We start from the raw sequence: 20,445 nt of genomic DNA, 5'->3' as shown, positions 1-20,445 counted from the left end.
TGGAACGGACAGGGGCCCCTGGGTGGAAAGGAGGGCAGGACAGGAGCATTTTACTCTGCCTACCACAAGGTTTTTGCTGTGTGCCAGATTCAGGGGAGCAGAAAAAGTTGGAGGCTGATTGGGCTGTAATACCTAAAGTTCAATGATCAGTCACCCCAGAGAGCTCCACACTCAGAGAGGACCCTGTTCCCAGATAGATGAAGGCAGCTCTTTCACTGGAACCCCAGAGTGTGCAAAGCAAATTGGAGCTTACCTTGCTGATCTGATGTAACCACTAGGGCAAAAGAATATGAGGTACACTAAGGGATATTTCAAAGAATTTACATCTTTTACCCACAAAGACAACAGAACAGAGGTAAATTGCTTTGGGTGAGGCATTCCTTATTTCCTAATATGAAAAGACAAATTAGCCCAAAGCATGAAACCTTATTTGTGTCAAATACTATTTATATAGCACTTATCAGACTTCATTAAATCCAAGAGGTCATTATTGTATGTAACACTGAGAAAGAAGAAAATTCTGCCAGTTAAACTAATATTCCATTGACTGTAACTGCAAATGATTTTAGAGATGTTAAAATGGGAGTCTTAGTGTTGATGAAATATGTTCTTACGCATGCTTACTGCCACACACGTATGGGTGTCTCTGGGGAAAGGGAAATGAGGGCGTGTACAAGAAAATAACAGGATCCCTACCACCAACGGCCTAAAAATGAGGTTAGAGAGGATTTTATGCATAAAATCATTAGAAAACATCTAAAAGTATATTTTAAAAGCCCTAACAAAGATGTTCTGGAGTTGGTTCATACTGACTCTCAAAAGATGATTGTTAAAGGCTCCAGGAATTTTGTGAGCCATTGGTAGCTTGAAATCGACCATGGTGATAGATACTGTATATACCATTGAACTTGGCACACATGGGGCTCTTTTTCATACCTGGAAAGCTGGTTTACCAGCACACCACTGACTAAGTTTCAAAAATAAGTGGAAAGATGTACCACAGGGGATAGATCATATGATGCATATTTTTATCCAGAAATTCATTTCTTATATGCAACATTTGACCAAAGGGGCTCTTAGATCTCTTCAACTATTTCCTATCCCTAACCAGAAGAAAATAAGAGCTCTAGCAAATCCATTGACATTTCCTAGCTGCATTTCAATCAAGAAATTTTATGCAAGGTATTTCTTTGCCGCAAATGGTAAGGTTCAACTCACCCACCAATATGGAAAAACTGATGACACCATTTTTATGCTCAACAGAATCAAGCGAGACTTATGTGAATGAGCAGTTTTATTACTAAAGATGAAAAGCCTAATCGAGAAGTGCTTTGCATTTCAGAGGTCACTAAATCTGCAATTTATTGAGTTTAATAGTGCTCAGGGAGGGCCTATCAAATCTGCACTGCCAAGGCAGCCTGCTAGCAACGAGAGCCTGGCAACCTGTTTCCGTAACTCACAAATAAAGCGCTTGTATTGAGAAGGCAAGTTAAACACATCACAGGACATTGTGGCTTGATTGTTTCTATGTCACAATCCGCAAGCTGAGGAGTTCTGTCTTCTGACCCAAACGCTTCTCTTATTCAAACTTTGTCCATCAGAAAAGGTTTGCAGAAATCCACTCAATTCCAGCTCTATGAATGAAGTTATCACCCTCAAGCCACCCAACCAAGTAGAAAGTTGAATCTCAGCAAGACCCTTAGTGAAGAAATTAACAAAGTTGAAATTGAAAGAATCTCACCAAATAAAAACTCTGAAAGAGCACCACTAATCAGAAAATAAAAAAAGAAAAATTATAATAGACTATAGTGCTAGTCTAGAAGAATTTAGCTTTCTATTGCTAAAATTTGTGTTTATGATTTGAAAGTGAGAAAGTTTGGGAAATATGTGACCAGACACTTAACCCTTAAAAAGCTCAGTGATAGCCCTATAATAATTTAAGACAAATAAAGCTGTCTCAAATGCTTCCTGCTCACAATAAATATGGCAAAATAAAAAAAGGATGGAATTCAGTGCCAGAAGACTTGGAGTCAAATCCTAACTCTACCCCTCAGGAGATGGATTCAATTCAATTCAATCTTCTTCCCTTTATAATTATCAACATGAAGTAAATTGCTGTGATGCTTCCTGAAGAGATTGACCTAAGTTAACTGGTCGAAAATATATTTGGAGCCACTATTAAATTGGATTATAGAAATTCAACGTGCATATGATCACATACAGTCTGGCCAATTCCCTCATTTTACCTCCAGAGAACAGAAGTACCAAAAATAGGCATGCTTCATCAGAAAACTCAAATAAGAGATCTCAAAAAGAAGATGCTAGAATGTCAAAGGCGTTCCATAGAATTGTACTTTCCCTCTTCTAGGGTCTTTTGTAACTACCTTTCACTAGAGCTTCTTTCATCCATGTTTAATCCTTCCCTTTAGATCTGTATAAGATTCATCCCTGTATCCCTCCCACAGGCACAGAATGGAGTTGTGGCCACAGTAAACAGGTCACCAATATTTGGTGAATGAATAAATAAGTTAATGGAAACAAAAATATATCAGCCCAATTGTCTGATAGGTATCCTTTAAAAACCCACGTATGGGGAACATAACCTATCTTTTTTTCTGCTTCAGGACAGTAACTGGAGGCAGTCTGTGACAAAAAGAGGTACAAAAGCAGGCTTTATGTATTTTGGCATTTTCTAAAATGCAAAATGCTCAGTGTGAATGATCTCATGAACAGTTTAGTTTTATGACTTTGTTTTTGTCAAATAAATGCCTTTGCAATGGGCTACGCAATCGCATTAGGAAAAATAAATTTTCAGAGAGGCAGGAAAAAATATCCTTTTGAGAAGACTTGAAGTAAGACAAATACAAAAGGGCAATTGACATGAGGGTCAATTCTTTTCCATCCCTTTATAAGAAAACTATTTGCCAACTAAAATTAGACCATGAGTCTCTGCAACCTGCCACTTTATAGGGGGTGATTGAACTGATATTGTATAAATGATTTTACATTACATTCTTCATTCTTTTTTATTTGCATCCAAAACTGCCAGATCTCAGCAATTATGCTAGAAATTGATTTACAGTTTCTCTCAGCTTATTCCAACAATGCAGCCAGATGAGAACCATAATATTATTTTATTTATAGCCTTAATATGATGGTTTGAAGTGACTAGTAAAAACAAAACTGATCTCCAACTGTGCTAACTGCTGTCAAGATAAGTTTTCTGTGAACACACATGAGGCAAAAGGAAAGCAGAAGATAGGGAGTCAGTAGGTCTGAGACACACTAGGGTTGCCCAGTTCCCTAAAAGACTTGGTTTGGGCCTCCAGAATGTCCCCTGAAGACTTTAATATTCTGTACCTTTGAACAGAAAGTAATTATGGACACTAAAAAAGTATTTATTAATAGAAAAATAAAAACCAAATAAGGGAGATAATAAGACTATTCAGAGGAAAGGTGACTAGCAAGGAAATTTCTGGAAACCAATCATTTTCACTATTATCCTCACCACTAGTACTTATTAAGCACTTATTAATTTTTTTGTAGTTAACACTCTATAAAACACTCACTATATATCTTAATTCTCACAACAATCCCATGAAGTACTATTATCATCATCCCTCTTCATAGATGACTAAAATGAAGAGCAGAGGGGATTGATAACTAACTCACAGCTAGCCAGGATGCCAATTGAGGACTCATATTCTTTAACCATTAAACTGAGTTGTGATATGTGAAGTACCGCCAAAGGCACTGATGAGCTCACCCTGGAGAAGGGAAAACCTGGAGGTAGTCAGAGAAGTGAAACAATGACTTGTAGAAGGTACTAAGAAGGCAGAATCATGGATGATGAGTGAAAGCACAGGAAGGGATATCTTGGCTGAAAAAGGAAATAGTTGTTTAAAAACCAAAGGAGTGGCCCATAAGATGTATGCTCCATGTTCCTTTGACTGGATGGTTTTGTAAGCAGGGAAATGGCATGACCAGATTATTCTAAATCCCTTTTTTATACCAAAATCCTCCCACTGTGGAGGCAAAGTGTGATGGCTGAGCGTATGACATCTTGAGTCAGATTGCATGGGTTTGAGTTTTACTTGAACAGTTAGTAGATTAGCAACCAGCAGCATGCTACTTAACTTGCCCCGTGCCACACATCTTCCTCGAAAATGGAAATAGTAATAGTGCTGTCTTATTTAGACTATTAAATGAGTAAATATTTATAAAGCACTCAGCAATTTAGCTAGACATTGTATATGCTCAATGAATGTTGGAATTTATCATTGAGAATTTACCTTCCCTCCCAATATCAGTTTATAACCAAACTGAAATAATACCATACAGGTAAATGCTCCTTAAAGACTTCCACCATGAATTATTTCTTTCCATATTTAACTTTCCTCATTAGCAGAAAATCCTTCCTTGGAGGAATCTCACTTAAAATCTACTTCTTCATATTTGGTCCTCAAAAAATGGTTACTTGATGATTATCCTTTTACTAAGAAGCTCTCAGAAATATGAGGCTTCTTTGAACTCTCTTCTTAAGATGGAAAACCAGATCCCATGTTATCTTGTCTTTGGATTATAAACTCAATGATGATAATAGCTATGTCCTATGCACTAATGTCTAATATTCCAGCTACACTGAATGATCCCTGTAATATATTTGTTGAACATACTTAAAAACAAATATCATCCTTTTGCAACCTCAAATTCTTTTCTAGTCATCAATATCCATTTTTGAGTTAGCAAGAAAGAAAATCACAGTCTTCTGAGAGAACCTAAAATTTTCTGTGTTATCTTAGTGATATATTCTGATATTCAGAACTGGCTTGAGAAAATTAATAAATAGTTGAAGTTTGCTTACACACACCCAACCTCCTTTCCTGGGCTCTTTCTCATTTTTAAATGATAATCCCTCCATTCAGAGCAACCACCTGGCATTGTCAGATTGTTCCTCTGTCTCTCCTCATCCGTCCCCCTCCTTCCTCGTTCTCCTCCATATTCAGCTACACCATGGAAAACAATGACCATAATTGTTCAGACATAGATGTTGAAATGGAATTTGGGGACCAAGATGTTTATTAGCATCAATCCATGTAAAATGAAGAAGGTGGAAGCAGGATTGAGCAGAAGGAAAAGTCAAACCACACTCAGGCTGTTTTAGTTTCCTAGGCTGCTCAAAGCAAATACTATGAAATGTGTCAGATTAAACAATGGGAATTTATTTACCTATAGTTTTGAGCCTGGGAAAATGTCCAAATCAAGGTAATACTTCCTTCTCAAAGACCAACTGGTAGTTATCGTTGAATACTCTGTTACATGGCACGGCACAAGGTAGCATCTGCTAGTCTGTCCCTTCTCTTCCAGGTTTCGTTGTTTCAGCTTCTTGCTACTGTGGCTTTCCCTCTCTCTGTCTGAATTTCATTCTCTTATTTAAAAAGTCCAGTAATATGACTAAGACCCATCCTGACTGAAATGGGTCATAGCTTAACTGAAGTAACCTCATCAAAAGGTCCTACTTACAATTGGTTCACACCCACAGAAATGGATTAGATTTAAGAACATGTTTTTCTGGGTACATACAGCTTCAGACCCCCACACTCCATCCATTGAACCTCAAAAAGATATATTATTTCTATATGCAAAATACATTTATTCCATCACAATATCCCAACACTTTAAGTCCTTTCAGAAGCAATGCTTAGTACAAAGTCTCATCAAAATAGGTTACAGGTGTGGTTTGTCCTGGGACACAATTCCCCTCTGTCTGTAGATCCCTGAAACCTAGAAAACAAGTTATCTGCTTCTAATATACAAAGCAGGGACAGGTATAGGATTAAAATTTCTATTCCAAAAATGAGAAATGAAAAAGAAAACAGGGGTCATGAGTCCCAAACAATTCTGAAACCCAGCAGGGCAAAATTCATTAGATTTCAAGGTCTGAAAGGCATCTACAAAATGATGTTTTGTCCTCCAGATTTGATTGGAGTGGCAGACCCATCCTTTCCAGAATATGCTCCCTCTGAAAACTGGGATGAAAGCTCTACCCCCTCCAAGCATCTGGTTGGAGGTCAGGCTCTTCACAAATGGCCAGGGCACAGGGTCCATGCTCTCAGAAGAGTGGGGTGGCCATGTTCTTCCTGAACTATGGGACAGAAAGTCTGACATCTGCAAGCCCCAGGGCAGACTCACAGTTTCCCCACAGTTTGGGCCCATTCTCTTAGCCTGAGAAGATGTCTTTGGTCTAGACCTCAGCTTTTCATGGTTCTGTCCTTGAAGTGGTTTTATCTTTAATGTGTTCCTTCTCTGTCTCTTCTAGTACAGGCTAGCAGTGGTTCTGTTCACACAAATTATACAAATTTGCATGTAGTATACAGGGGTCCAGTCCATCAGACAATAGGTCTTTCAACAGATGCTTCTTGGATAACTATCTACAAACCCAACTTGCATGGAAATGACTGAAGGATCCATGTTCAGTTAAGCCCTAGATGAAGCACTATTCTCTTGGGGTCACTTTCAGAAGCTCAGAATTTTCCAAACCATCAATTTCTGGATTCTTTGTGCTCAGGAAATCATTTAAGGTTAAGTGGGATTCATCTGCATTTCTGACTTCTAAAATATTGTTCTTTCCACTATAGTATATTGATCTCACATTTTTTATGGAATATTAATTTTCTTTTTGGAATATCCATCCTTTTCATATAGAAGAACACAAGCACACAATAAGATAAGTCTCAGACAGTTCTAGTCCCTCCATATTATGCTCCCTTTGCAATGCCCCAAACTCCTGACCACACTCTCCTCTAAAGCTTCTGAATTTCTTTGGTCCCTGGCTCCCAGCTTCCTTGCTTGAATTTCTGTGCCCCTTGTCACAGGGCTTTGGGAGCTGATTACTGCCCTATGCTCTTGCATTTGACCCTGAAACTTCAGACCTTCTTCCTCTCTCTTTTTCTGAGCCATTCTTCATCAAGTTCTGGAATCTCGATACCTCCCTTCACATACTACATATTGAGGTCAGCCTCACCACTCCCTAAGCCCTAGTTCTTGAATCAAAGCTCCAAGATTCTGGCTTGACAGAGAAGACAAAAGATTTTTTTTTTTTGTATGCTGTATGGCGGGGGTCACATCTCACTCATTTTCCATGTGAGTATCCCCTTATTGCAGCATCACTTGTTGAAATTTTTTGTTTGTTTATTTGGTTGTTTTTTTGTTTGTTTGGGAGCAAACCTTGGTCTAAAACTTTTTTTATAAAGACAAATTTAACAGGGTTAATCTTATATGAATCCCCTAAAAATTATGGTGAAATAGTCATTTGCTGCAATTCTAGAGAAGGATTCCAAACTATTGATCTCGAGGGGAAGAAAAGTTCAAACCCATTTTTAAAGGTTTGAGAAATGATCAGAAATGAATCTGAACGTAATTTCTCATTTAGGATTAAAGGCAAAGATCTTTCATTTAAAAAAGGAGAATCGCAGTGTGTACACTGAGTGTTCTATGCCAGGTTCCAAGAAATGAGCAAGAGACAGACAGTACGTGGAACTTAAAGATGAAAACAAATTAGAGATGCAACTTCTCAGCCAGGCTGGCTTGTACTTGGCTTTATAACATCCTTTCCTGCTCCTAAGAATAAATCACCTAAATAAATAAGAAATGCTGCTGTCTCCTCTCATTCATTGAAAGTCATAGTGAGCTTATACTGCCTGGGCACTGATGAGTATGATTTTAATATTGTATTTTTGGGGATTATTTTTTACATTCTTAAAATACTTCCAGATGCATTATTTTATATACCTTCCCTCCTTCAAACTCATCCCACGAATTACTCTTTTCAGTGCTTTCTCCAATTCACCAAACTCTACATGTAGCTCAGGACTTAGATATGGAAGTTCTCCTGCACTCATCTATTCTTCTTTGTGTACCATTAGTACTGAAGCTGCCAGCACCAACCAGCATATTCACATTTACTACGTACCTGCCCCTGTGATAAATGCATTAAAGCATTCCATTTAATCCCTCATACAACCCCGCAAAGCAGATGTATTTTCCACAGGGTATGAGAATACCAGGAATCAGAGAGAATACAGAATTTGCGCATGACCCCACAGCTACTATGTGGCGAATCTGAACTCAATCTAACTCCAGGACCAGACAACAAACCACTAAACACTATAGTGGACACGTCACAGGCTACCAGGAGCCATTCCCAAACCTTTATCCCTGGCCTCTCAGTAGAAGTTCTAGGAGCCAAATACTCTTTTCCCAGTCTCCCTTGCAGATGAGTATGTTCACTGGTCCACTTCTAGTTGCATATAAAAGAAAGCTGGCTGGAAGGATGCTTTCCCCCCCAGATTAAAGAAATTCCTTTATTCGCCCACTTCTTCCTTCCTATTTGGGATGCTTTTATAAGAAAGCATGTAAAGCCTTGATCTAGGATAGCCATCTTGCTATCACAAGGAAACGGCCAAGGAAATTGCAAAGATAAAGACTCAAGTGCTGATATTATTAAACTATCAAATTATCTATCTCCAGACTACTTGTAAATAAACAAGAAATGTTCTTATGGCTGAAGCCACTGTTATCTTGATTTTCTATTATTTACAGCAAAGGTCGGCAATTTGAAATAGTTAAAAACTCACTAGTTGGGTTTTTCAAGAACTCAAATGAATTTCTATGAAATGAATTTCTGGAACATAATAAATGTTTAATGTGATAGTTTAATGCCTGGTACATGGTAGGCGCTCAGTAAATATCAATTGAATGAGTAAACAAAGGTGATCTTGGCACTCATCACAGATGACCAGTAGGGTAGGGACATATGCTAGCAACTGTGGAGGTCAGCTTAGGGCCTTGTCCTGGGGGTACACAGAGGACTGGAAGCTGCAGAGAGGTTTGGTAGAGTCCTACGAGGAGTCTGCAAATTATATGGGAGCTATGAAGGAAATGCTTGGGAGGAAACTTGCCGCTACTTGTCAGTAAAACTTTCAGAAGAGTTTCATCTTAGAAACCATTTTTTAAAACAGTATAGATTTGTCAAATAGCTTCAAAAACAAGAAAAATCCAAAGGCAAAAGAGTAGAAAGAAAATGGCAGAAACGTTAGTTACGATTGTTTTTGGAGGGTAGGATTTCAAAACACCTTGATATTCCTCTTTGTATTTTTCTGCTCAAAGAAAAATTTCAAAATACAGATAAGTACAAGGAATAAAATTTTAAAAAAACAACTTGTAACCCAAGTACCTAGAGATTTAAGGTCTTTTCTGTGTCTATTATTCTAATTTACAACAGATTAGTTTTATCCGAATCTGAACAACAGATACAATATTATCATAAACATCTTGAAGCAAGCTATGAGGAGAGATAACTTCTTAATATGAGAGCCACATAATATTCACAAATATGAAATATTACATTCCATGGCACATAGAGAATGCCAAATTAACTGCTGCTATAAAACACTATGATTCAATTCAATTTAAAATCCTTAGTTTTTAATGCTGTTTCATAACTACTATGTGCAATTTATATTGTCTGTTTAGTTCCCTGCTGTTTCTTCCCTTGCTTCAATATTTCGCCTTAAGAATTTTCATTAATTTATACATGTTTATTACTATTATAGGAAAATAATAACAGTCACAGAAAAATGGATCACCAGCTTAAAATGTTCAATTTTCTATCTCAAACAGTGTCAGGCACTGAGAGGTAGGGAGTAATTTGATTACTAATGAGACTTAACAAAAGAAAAAGTTCAACACCTACCAGTAGAGATTGTTGACTTATTATGTTAATTACTTTTTCCCACTGGGCTTTTACTCATACTTTCCCTTTGCCTTGAAATTCATCTCCCTTTTGAACTTTTGGCTTCCAATCCCCACTTCCCCTAAAACCCATATTATTAAATCATTCATATTCAATAACTCCTCATTTCTCGCAAAGACCATATTTGGCTTTTGCAGAACCAAATAAAGAAGAGCATCAGCAGTTGCAAACAATTATAACCAGAAAGGCGACCAATGTAAAGTATGTATTATGGGTTTAGACTGAAGAAACTAAGAAACCTCTTATCTTGTGTACACAGACACCCAAACTGCTCCATCTGGATTCTAAATATCTGTGCTGGCAATAGGAAAAGAACATCGATGGCCCATGAAAAAGCAGGACCAGATACCTTCTGGCTTCTGCTCCATTCATGTAGGCAGCTGGGAGAGAAGAGGAGAAGACAATGAAGCTTTCCAGTGAAAGGCACCAGAGCACGGGGAAAGCACGCTTCTACCGGCAGCAGACAAAACTACACCTAACAGTAATGTGTCCATAAATCAAAACTAAAACCCTTAACTGTACAAAAGAGACAGGGAGACAAGAACAAGAGGGAAAAACAAAGGATGCCCATAAAAGAATAAGAAATTATTAAGGAATTCAGATCTACATATCTATATTTTGAAATGCTCTTCCTTTTTCAAGTATTCTTCTCATGGGTCACTGTTAAAACAATGGTTTGACAGCATTCTCTAAAAACTTCATCTTAAATATAGGCAGATACAATTGCAAAGAGATGGAAACAGCCAAAATGTCCATCAACAGACGAGTGGCTAAACAAACTGTGGTATATACATACGATGGAATATTATGCAGCTCTAAGACAGAATAAACTTATGAAGCATGTAATAACATGGATGAACCTAGAGAACATTATGCTGAGTGAGACTAGCCAAAAACTAAAGGACAAATACTGTATGGTCCCACTGATGTGAACCGACATTAGAGAATAAACTTGGAATATGTCACTGGTAACAGAGACCATCAGGAGTTAGAAATAGGGTAAGATAATGGGTAATTGGAGCTGAAGGGATATAGACTGTGCAACAGGACTAGATACAAAAACTCAAAAACAGACAGCACAATACTACCTAATTGTAATGTAATTATGTTAAAACACTGAATGAAGCTGCATCTGAGCTATAGTTTTTTTTATATATTTTTTTATTTTTTATTTTTATTTTTTCTCTCTATTATCATTTTATTTCTTTTTCTGTTGTCTTGCTATTTCTTTTTCTAAATCGATGCAAATGTACTAAGAAATGATGATCATACACCTATGTGATGATATTAAGAATTATTGATTGTATATGTAGAATGGAATGATTTCTAAATGCTGTGTTAGTTAATTTTTTTTAATTAATAAAAAAAATATATAAAGGCAGAATTTCTCAGGAAGGCATGAACTTTCAAGCTGCATCCATCAAATTTATCACACCTTTTTGGTCTTTTCTAAAAGAAAAAAAAATATTAATCCAGAAAGGCAAATGTTCTAGTTTCCTGGCTGCTAAAACAAATACCATTGATGGACTGGCTTAATAACAGGAATTGATTGGCTCATGGTTTCAGAAGGTAGAAGGTTTGCTTCCTCCTTGGTTTGGTATCTTCTGGATGGCCATTAATCATCAGGGTTTGGCTTTTCTAAAGCCAAAAAAGCATCTTCTCCCTTCTTTTCCAGTTTCCATTGACTTCCAGCTTCTTGCTGCTCTCTATGGCTTCTCTCTCCATCTGCTGTTCACTCTGTTCATAAAGGACTCCGGTAATCCAGATTAAAGCCCAATCTGATACAGTGAGGCCACACATTAACTGAAGTAACATTGGGGAATCACTTTAATCCAATATATTTCACAATACAAGAATTTGTAAAAAATATTGTTAATGAGGGATGTTTCTCTTACTGAGACTCTTTCAAGAGGAAAGTAAGTCTCTAGCCAGTGAAAACAAGCAAACAAAAAAACACAAATGACTTCTGCTCAGCTGAAAGCTACAGGTATAATGGAGTCTTATCTTACCCTTGTTTCAACTTCTAGAGTGAGTACAAAATGCAAATATATTAAATGGTCAAATAGGTTCTTGAAAATCTCTTCTGTCACCCATAAAGCACAATAAATATGGTTTGGGGCACACCACTATACTCAGTAGTTCTTTGTATGCAAAAGTGTGAGAACCATGGAGCTTGGCCAAAGGAAGGAACTGAAGAAAAATCTGTGTAAGATGTCATGGTCAGGTTCATGTGTCAACTTTGCCAAGTGGTGGTACCTGTTTGTTGGTTGGGTAGGTGCCGGCCTGTCTGTTGCAATGAGCACATTTCAGAGAATTAAATAATGAGCATGTCAGCTGCATCCACAGCTGCTCCCATTTGTAATCAGCCAAGGGGAGCATCTTCTGCAATGAGTGATGCTCAATCTAATCACTGGAAGCGTTTTAAGGAGGATTCAGAAGAGACAGGCTCTCTTCCAGCTTCGACTGGTGAGCTTCTCCTGTGGAGTTCATCCAGACCCTCCATTGGAATCATCGGCTTCACAGCCTGACCTGCGGATTTTGGACTCTGCATTCCCGCAGTCATGTGAGACACTTTTATGAATTTTTATTTGCGAGTATTTCTTGTTGATTCTGTTTCTCTAGAGAACCCTAACTATTACATAGGCCCACTCAAATAATTCTCCTTTTAGCACACTACACAAATCCTCCTACTCAACATAATCAGGACCAGCTGTCAGTCATTTAAACAAAAAATTAAGTTACAGGGCTAACTATATATAAATACATATACCTTATATTTTTATTTTAATTGAAAGCAAAAACATATGTCCACTACTTTTTTTTGTAGGCCCAAGAGTTGACTTTGAGTATAACTCAACTGATCACTTTTCTTATCCTATTTGTTTTGTATAAAACAGACTCATAATTTATCATTTGGGATTTCCAGTGTAGGTAAAGGTGCCAAAGACACTTGCAAACCAATATGAATGTTGAATCCTAGATTATTTATATATGTTTATTTTAGAAATTTTACCCACATCCAATTTGAAAGTTTTATTTTAAACTGACATTTATGGAGTCATTCCAAAGAATTCACTACTTTCAACAATTAGTATGAAGAAGTGAGTAAGCCACAGGAGGGGAAGATTCAATAATTCAGTCTTCATACTGTTTCTCTTGGTCTGTACCAAAGTGAATAACTACAAATCAGAATGTTATTTTAATATTTTAAAATATTAGTAAGTACTGGTTCCTAGATTCTGAAGTTTTCATTGAAAATGTTATCTATGGAATCTTAAAGTCTCAAAAATATATAAATATTACAGGTTCATATTTTGAAGGCTGATGTTAGAATTGAGAATCAGGTCAGAGAACTTTTCATTTTCCATCTCCCTGACAAAACTTTTACATAGTTATTAATATTCAAAAATAAGTTGGGAAGTCCATTCCATCTCTCCTCCTGATTAGAGATGCCTTTCCTCAGCAGAGAGTGAGAGAAAGGAAGTGGAATTCTGCAGAAGACCACATTTAGCAGCATTCTGGTCTCTAAATCAGAAGTTTATAGGGGTACACATGCTATTGTATATACCCAAAAACTTTCCTGGGAGAACCTGGACAAGAATAGTTCTAAATTAATTGATGTCTAGATCTTCAAGTTGCCTCTGTACTCTTTCCTAATATTGGTCTATCTGAAAATGAACTTCTGATCACTCTGATTCTCAGCTGCCTTTTCTAATCCTCCTTCTACTTTACAAAAAAAAAAGGCATACAGCTCACCATCTGATGTCTTATTAAGATGTATTGGTATAGAAGCCTGTGAGAAACAGATAAATGGACCATTGGGGAACGTGGATACAACAAATGGCTTTCGTGATTTGGCAACAAATTTGCAAGTCAGGTGGTTTCTAATCCTTTGCTATTGGACCCAATTGAAGGAGGACCTACTTGAGTTATGATTTGAAAGATCATTAAAAATATTTTTTGGTGATAGATCGATGTATGATTTTGGCATGTAACCCTGACAGAATTCAAAGACCTGAGTGATATTGCTGTAACAAATTATTTCAGTTTCCATCTACTTACATGAATAACATTTAATAAACAAAGAGATAAGAGACAACATCACTTTCATTAAAAATAAAATAAAATGGAGGAGAGCAGAACGTGTAACACAAAATCATCACAGAGGAAGGCAAGACAAATGAATGTGTTCAAGTCACCTCATTTAACCAGAACCAACTTACTCCTTAAAGTGAATTTATTAATGTTTAACAAGAAGGTGAATAAAACTACCCAATTTGCATTTGTATATTTAATAGTTTTAAGTCTGAAATTCTGTGTGAAAGAGATACTTTTTGAGGTGAGTGTCAGTGGCAAACAATGGACTAGACGAATATCACCCATTCAAAGCACTACATTGTTAACTGGAAAAGCAGAAACCATGTAGGCTGCTCAAGAATGCAGAGAGTACTCCTATAGTAAATAACATGGTGGATTTATAATTTTTGTCATTTCTGGATATACGTACTCTCTAAAAATTGACAACTGCAAAATTGCATATTTTACAATTTCTTTACAGCATTTTTTTTCTCTGCCTTTGATGAAAAAGGGCTTAGTTTTTAGGGAGTATGAAGAATATGTTAATTCTTTTTATACCCCACTTTAGTATACTCTGTTGTTACAGAAACCCTTCTTTACATTAAAAGGGTATAAACTGATAAGTCTAAACGTGCACAAAAATGCTTCTGAACCCTGGAATAATCTTTCGAATCAGGCAACGTCTTCTGCATTTGTATCTTGCTGTAAACTACAATGTGCCCAGTCTTCCAGTTCCTCAGCTCAGCGTGACTATCTCGACACAGAGCCAAGCAGATCTTTTCCACAGGGACCCAGCTTCATGGGGGTTAAGTGACAATCCTCCAAAAGGAGCCCGAAGAGCTTTATCATTTTATCCTCATGGCTTGACTGAGGGGTATAAGATCCCCATTCCACCTCCAGGACTAGTTTGCAACTGCAAACATATACACAAATAGCAACACAGGGTGATATTTAACGAACAAGAAGGGACTATCAATTAAAATTTTCCACTCTAAAACAATTTCATTAGAGATGGCAACACTAAAAATGTTATTTTATAGTTGACTTCCACTAAATTACAAAGCAGCTCAGATTCAAAGTCTCTATTATCTTTGGCAGAAGTTTTTAAGACCAGTTTTATTTACTCCAAACTATATTTGAACGAGTCAGCACGGGCCCTTTGCAGCTTTTATGTCGAGTACTTCCTGCTGTAATTGAGTAAACAGTGTAACTCCAAGGAAGCACCAGGAGAAAGCATCAGGGCATCACTTATTGATTGGCAGAATTTTAGGGATTTAAAATTTCCATTTTGTTGTACAATTGCACTTTATTACCATTTTCTCCTTAAAATGTAATAAGCACAAACTGCTTCAGTAATGATGGAAAAGCTTTCTCAGCTTTAATGAAACCTTTTATTTGCTACTGAAACTTTTACTGTTTCCAAATGGTAACATGGACAAGAAAGAAAAAAAATCACTACTTTTATTTGGAGGGAAAATTGAACGATTGAATAATTTGGTTCTTGGGTGAATTTTAAGACATTTATATTTGCTAAATTTCTACGTACTGTTATCATTTATTTTTAGTGAGCTAAAAAAATATCTAAACATACATACCCACCATTACCAAAAGGCTAGCTTAACATATATCAAAATACTATTGACTGTCATTCTGGTCTAGATTAGAATTTTTATATGTCTGGGCCTCTGCTTATATCATTAAAGGGACAACACCGTGTACTGGTAAAGCACATAACTTCAGAAGCTGGATGATCTGGCTTCTCATCTAACCCCTACCCTTCCTGGCTGTAAGACCTTTAGAAACATCACAGAACTCAGTTTCCTTATCTGTAAAAATGAGGGTGATAGTAGAACCTGCTTCTTGAGGTGGGTGTGATGAGTAAATGAAGTATTGCATGTCAAACCTTAGAATAGGGCCTGGCACTTAGTAAGCACTTCATAAATGTTTACCTCTTAAGACAGTTTTCATATGAGAATATATTGATCCCCAGATTAGAGGCACCGTGAGGCAATCACTGCCATTCATTCAACAGATATTTGTTGGCTTTTATTTTATGCTGGACACTGTTCCAGCTAAAGGGGACACAAAGATTAATAAGATATGGTGCCCACTCTCTAGGAGCTTAAAATTTTAGTGCAAAATAAGTTTTGCTATCTTAATATCTTGCTTGAAGAAGACCATGTAGCATGTTCTTTCACTGAATCACAAATTTGTCCTTCTATCCATGCATTTGGAATTAATGAAGCTTCAGAAAAATTCAACTTCAGTTTCTGAAATCTCAATCATGCACAATTTAATAACCAGCTACAGGTTCTTCTACATTTTAAAATAGATAATTAAATGGCCTAATCAGATTCTAACAGCCAAAAACTTGAAAAACACAGGAAGACAATCAAGACTCACACATTCATTTTCCTGAATGTGGACATACCGCAAACAACAGCTGCAGAAAAATAGTACCATTTAGTACCCACAAAACCCACAGCTAACTAAAATTGCACAGGATTCAGCATCGCCAATTTAAAATATCTAAACTAAATTCACTTTGAGATAAAATAAAAGTCTCATTGAGTCATAGCCACAAGACTTTCCAGAAAGTTCTGCAACTGGCTTCCAAAATGATACCTTATATGCATTTAGTTGTTCAAGCATTGTCATTTAAGTCATTACACCGGAGAATCCAGTAACGAGTAAAATCTTCAAGTTTGACTACAAATTCCAAACACAACAACTAATATGGTATTTCAAACATCACAAATGCCAAATGATCTTAACTATGCTGTCCTCTGCTAATTTGCTACTCTTGAAAATGCGCAATAAATTCAATTAAAAAGGAAAGCATCTTTAAATTAGTTGCGAGAACAACTAGTGTATTTATCCACTTACTAGACGTATCATAATAAAAACTCATCAATATGCATTGATTGTTTCATTCAAAAGGAAATTGGATATTCTCCCTTCCAATAAAAAGAACAAGACTATTTGCTTTTTTGCAACTACCAATTATGACCATGTTAACTTTCTAAAATGGATTAAATAATTGCCAACATAGGTTTTCTGAAGAGTCATCCTACCCAAAACAACTGGCAGATCCTTTGCAAACACACATGCCCCTTTGGGCCCTGCTTTCTTTCTGGTATCTTATCACCTTCCCTGATTAAAATATGTTTTAAAGACCCCCATGACCCTTTGAAGGTTGAAGGATTAAAAATCCTTAAATAAGGGGCACCCCTCACAACGAAAACTTCTGCAACATTGAACACCCTCATTTGATGAAAGCCGGCACCGCAGTGGGAATTCATCCCTCAGTCCCAGGTCTCCAAACGAAGTGCATGTTTTGGTGACCTCTACCTTTGTATTGAAACATTAGAGTCCTCACACCCCAAGTCCCTGCTTAATATATGCGGTTTCCTCCATTTTTTTTTTTTTTTTTATCCTTCTAGAGTGACAATTTCAAAAGGGGAGAGAGTCGGTGAAAGAAATGAGGAAGGGGAAGGAGGATCCGTGATGCTTAGGATTTCTGCCCTCCTCGCCCGCAACCCAGAATCCGTATTATTTTTTTCCCTCTTCCCAGCCCTCCCTCCTGCTCCCCCTCTCGCCCCTGTTATCCGCAGCAGGAGGGAGGAGGAGGGGCCGCTGGTTGAAGCCGCCACCTGCCGCGGCGTGGAAAAGCTCCAGTTGTCACTTACCCAGCGGGGTGAGAATGGCTCATTTCTGCAGGATCCCTTTTGGACCCCGCGGCGGACGTGGAGGGTGTGTGCGTGGGGCGCGACAGTCACGCTCGCGGGGTGGCCCCGCACTGCGGTCGCCGGGGCGCCGGGCACCTGGGCTGGCGGGCCGCCCCCGCTGGCGGTGTCCGCAGCCTCCGGGTTGCTAAGGGAGGAGGGAAGCAAGCGCAGCGGGTCTGCAGAAGCAGAGGCGCTGCCTGGAACAGAGTCTTGGGGAAACTGCAAGTGAAGCCCAGCTTCCACCCCCTTTTTTCCTGGCCTCTGCTGTGGGAGGAGACCCGGCAGGCCCCAGCTCCGTTGCTCGGGGGAGCGAGTTCCCCAGACACCTGCAGTCTGCATGCACACTAACAGGCACACACGCCTTTCGGCTGGTGTGCCGCCTCCTAGGCCCTGGGAAAGGGAAGGCTTGGGGGTGGCTGAGGGTAATATGGAAGAGGGAGCAGCCACTGGCTGGTGTAGAGGTTCCCATTTGTAAAACAGGCCCTGGGTTGTAAATTCCCAAAGAGAGAAGGAAGACCCCTTTCTCAGTCTGCTGTGGATTTTTATTTTGTTTCTGCATCTGCTAGGCATTGCAATCGGCCTATTTCCTCCTTGGAAAATCCCCATCCTTGCTCCTGGCTGACTGTCTCCACTCCCGACAGGCAGGGCTGACAGCTCTGACATTCAGAAAGGGACAGAGATGCTATCGCTCAGTAAAGCATACTGGAAAGGTACTTGTGTTCTCATCCAGGGGGTAAAATGCGGGGCTTAACTGAAGAGACCTAGATTTGAATGAGAGGAACTTGGTGTGGATCAAGTTTAATCACTGGATCCACTTGACATATTTGACCTAGTCCTGGTGCTGTTCTTGCTTTGTCAGGTTTTTGGCTGTAACTTGACCTCAGATCTCAGGTTCCCCACAAATAAGTGAAAGTTTGTATATATGCATGGCGATCTCTTTTCTAGCTTATCCACACTCAGAGGTGAGAAGGAAATCACCTCGTTAATGGTGGTCTGCTTTTCCAAACATCCTCAACTTCCACTGAGCCTGACAGAGTCCAATCTTCCTAAAAGATTGCAAGACTCTTCATCATCTGGCCCCGGCTTCGGTCTTCATCTTCAGCCTGATGGTGCCTCTTCTTCATCTCCACTACCCTAAGCTCTAGCAAAACCAAACTTGCCCTTGCCTTCTAATGGGAACATACTTCCACCTTGACTACCTGACAAACTTCTTACTATTCTTCAGTGCTTAGGAAAACACCACCTTCGGGGTGTGAGGGTAGTTCAGTGCTAGAACTCTCACCTTCCGTGCAGGAGACCCGGGATCGATTCCTGGCCCATGCACTTCCCAAACAAACAAAAAAAAACAAAAACAGATAATTCAACAAATGGTGCTGCAATAGCAGGATACTCATATGGAAAAAGAATGAAATGTGACCCTACAATACAGCATACCAAAAAAAACAAAAACAAAAACAAAAACACCACCACCCTCGTTGCCATCCCCAGGGTGAGCTAATGCCTCTGGCCTCTCTGAATCTTTCCGCCTGGACGTGCCTCTGTTTCACTCTGCCCCGCCCCTGTACTACACTTGCTGGCATATAGGGCTGACCTTTCTATTTGAATATGAGCTCCTCTATTTCAGTTTGCAAGGAAAGCAAGCAGCAGGGTGACAACTGTTTGGAATATGAATGAAAGAGAAAAGAAAAAAATCCCTTCAAAACAGATAGCATTTTTATTTAGTATTTATTCACTGCTTGTACCAGTTTGAATCTGTTGTGTATTCCAGAAAAGCCAAGTTCTTTAATCTTCATTCGATATTGCTGGGTGGTATCTTTTTTACTGTTTCCTTGGAGATGTGACCCACCCAATTATGGATGGTAACTTTTGATTAGATGATTTTCATGGAGGTGTGTCTCCACCCATTCAAGGTAGAGTTGCTTACTGAGCCCTTTAAAAGAGGGAACCATTTTGGAAAAAGCTACAGAGCCACCAGAACCAACAGGGTGCACACAGCCAGAGACCTTTGGAGATGCATAAAGGAAATGCCCCCAGGGAAGCTGTTGAGGAAGTCTAGAGAGAAAGCTAGCAGATGGCACCATGTGCCTTTCCAGCTGAGAGAGAAACCCTGAACATCATCGGCCTTCTTGAGCCAAGGTATCTTTTCCTGGACGCCTTAGTTTGGACATTTTTATAGCCTTGCCTTAATTTGCACATTTTCACTGCCTTAGAACTGTAAATTTGCAACCTAATAAATTTCCTTTTAAAAGCCATTCTTTTTCTGGTATATTGCATTCTGGCAACTTGCAAACTAAAACACGCTCATTTATCTCATTTAAACCTTATCACCCCTCCATGAGGTAGGTTTTTCTTCTCCATTGTATAGCTATTCAAACTGAGACACAGAGAAATTAATTCTTTTGCCTGAATTCTATAATAGCTCCTAAGTGGGGGGGGGGGGGGGAACATGATTCAAATCCAGCTCTCTTTGGTCTCAATGCATATAATTGTTTTTAACTATAATTCTTTTTCTCCGTCATTCCTATGAATTGCTGCAGAAGTCAAATTTTCCTATATACCAGAATTTTCTGACTTGAACAATCATAGCCATCCTGGGGGAAAAAAATAGGACTTTAAATTAACAGCTTAGGTTTAGCTGAGACTGAGGGACTTGAGGATGCTTTGGGGACCGGAGAACTAGACCTGAAGGGAGGCAGAGGTGATCAAAGAAGAAAGTGGCATTTATGCTTAAACAAAGAAGACCTTTAGAAACCCAATCAGTGTGCAACCTTAAATGGGATGTGAACCAGCAGTCCCTCCCCTATGTTTACTCTGACTCAGTGGCTC

The 20,445-nt window shown here is 38.6% G+C and overlaps 1 protein-coding gene across 2 annotated transcripts in view; it reads right to left on the bottom strand.

The window, feature by feature from the left end:
* ERICH3 (glutamate rich 3) overlaps nucleotides 1-17,953 on the bottom strand; it is a 113,371-nt gene extending 95,418 nt beyond the window's left edge. For both annotated transcript variants that reach the window (XM_077120611.1, XM_077120613.1), the window contains exon 1: nucleotides 17,581-17,953. In XM_077120611.1, coding sequence (XP_076976726.1) covers nucleotides 17,581-17,603 — 23 coding nt within the window. In that variant the 5' untranslated portion in view covers nucleotides 17,604-17,953. The remainder of the gene's footprint in view (nucleotides 1-17,580) is intronic.
* Between the last annotated feature and the right edge of the window lie 2,492 nt (nucleotides 17,954-20,445).

Source organism: Tamandua tetradactyla, chromosome 11, assembly GCF_023851605.1.
Source record: "Tamandua tetradactyla isolate mTamTet1 chromosome 11, mTamTet1.pri, whole genome shotgun sequence".
In the NCBI taxonomy this organism is placed as follows: Eukaryota; Metazoa; Chordata; class Mammalia; order Pilosa; family Myrmecophagidae; genus Tamandua; species Tamandua tetradactyla.
Note: the sequence above shows the minus strand (reverse complement) of the source record. Positions and strands in the feature narration are given on the sequence as shown.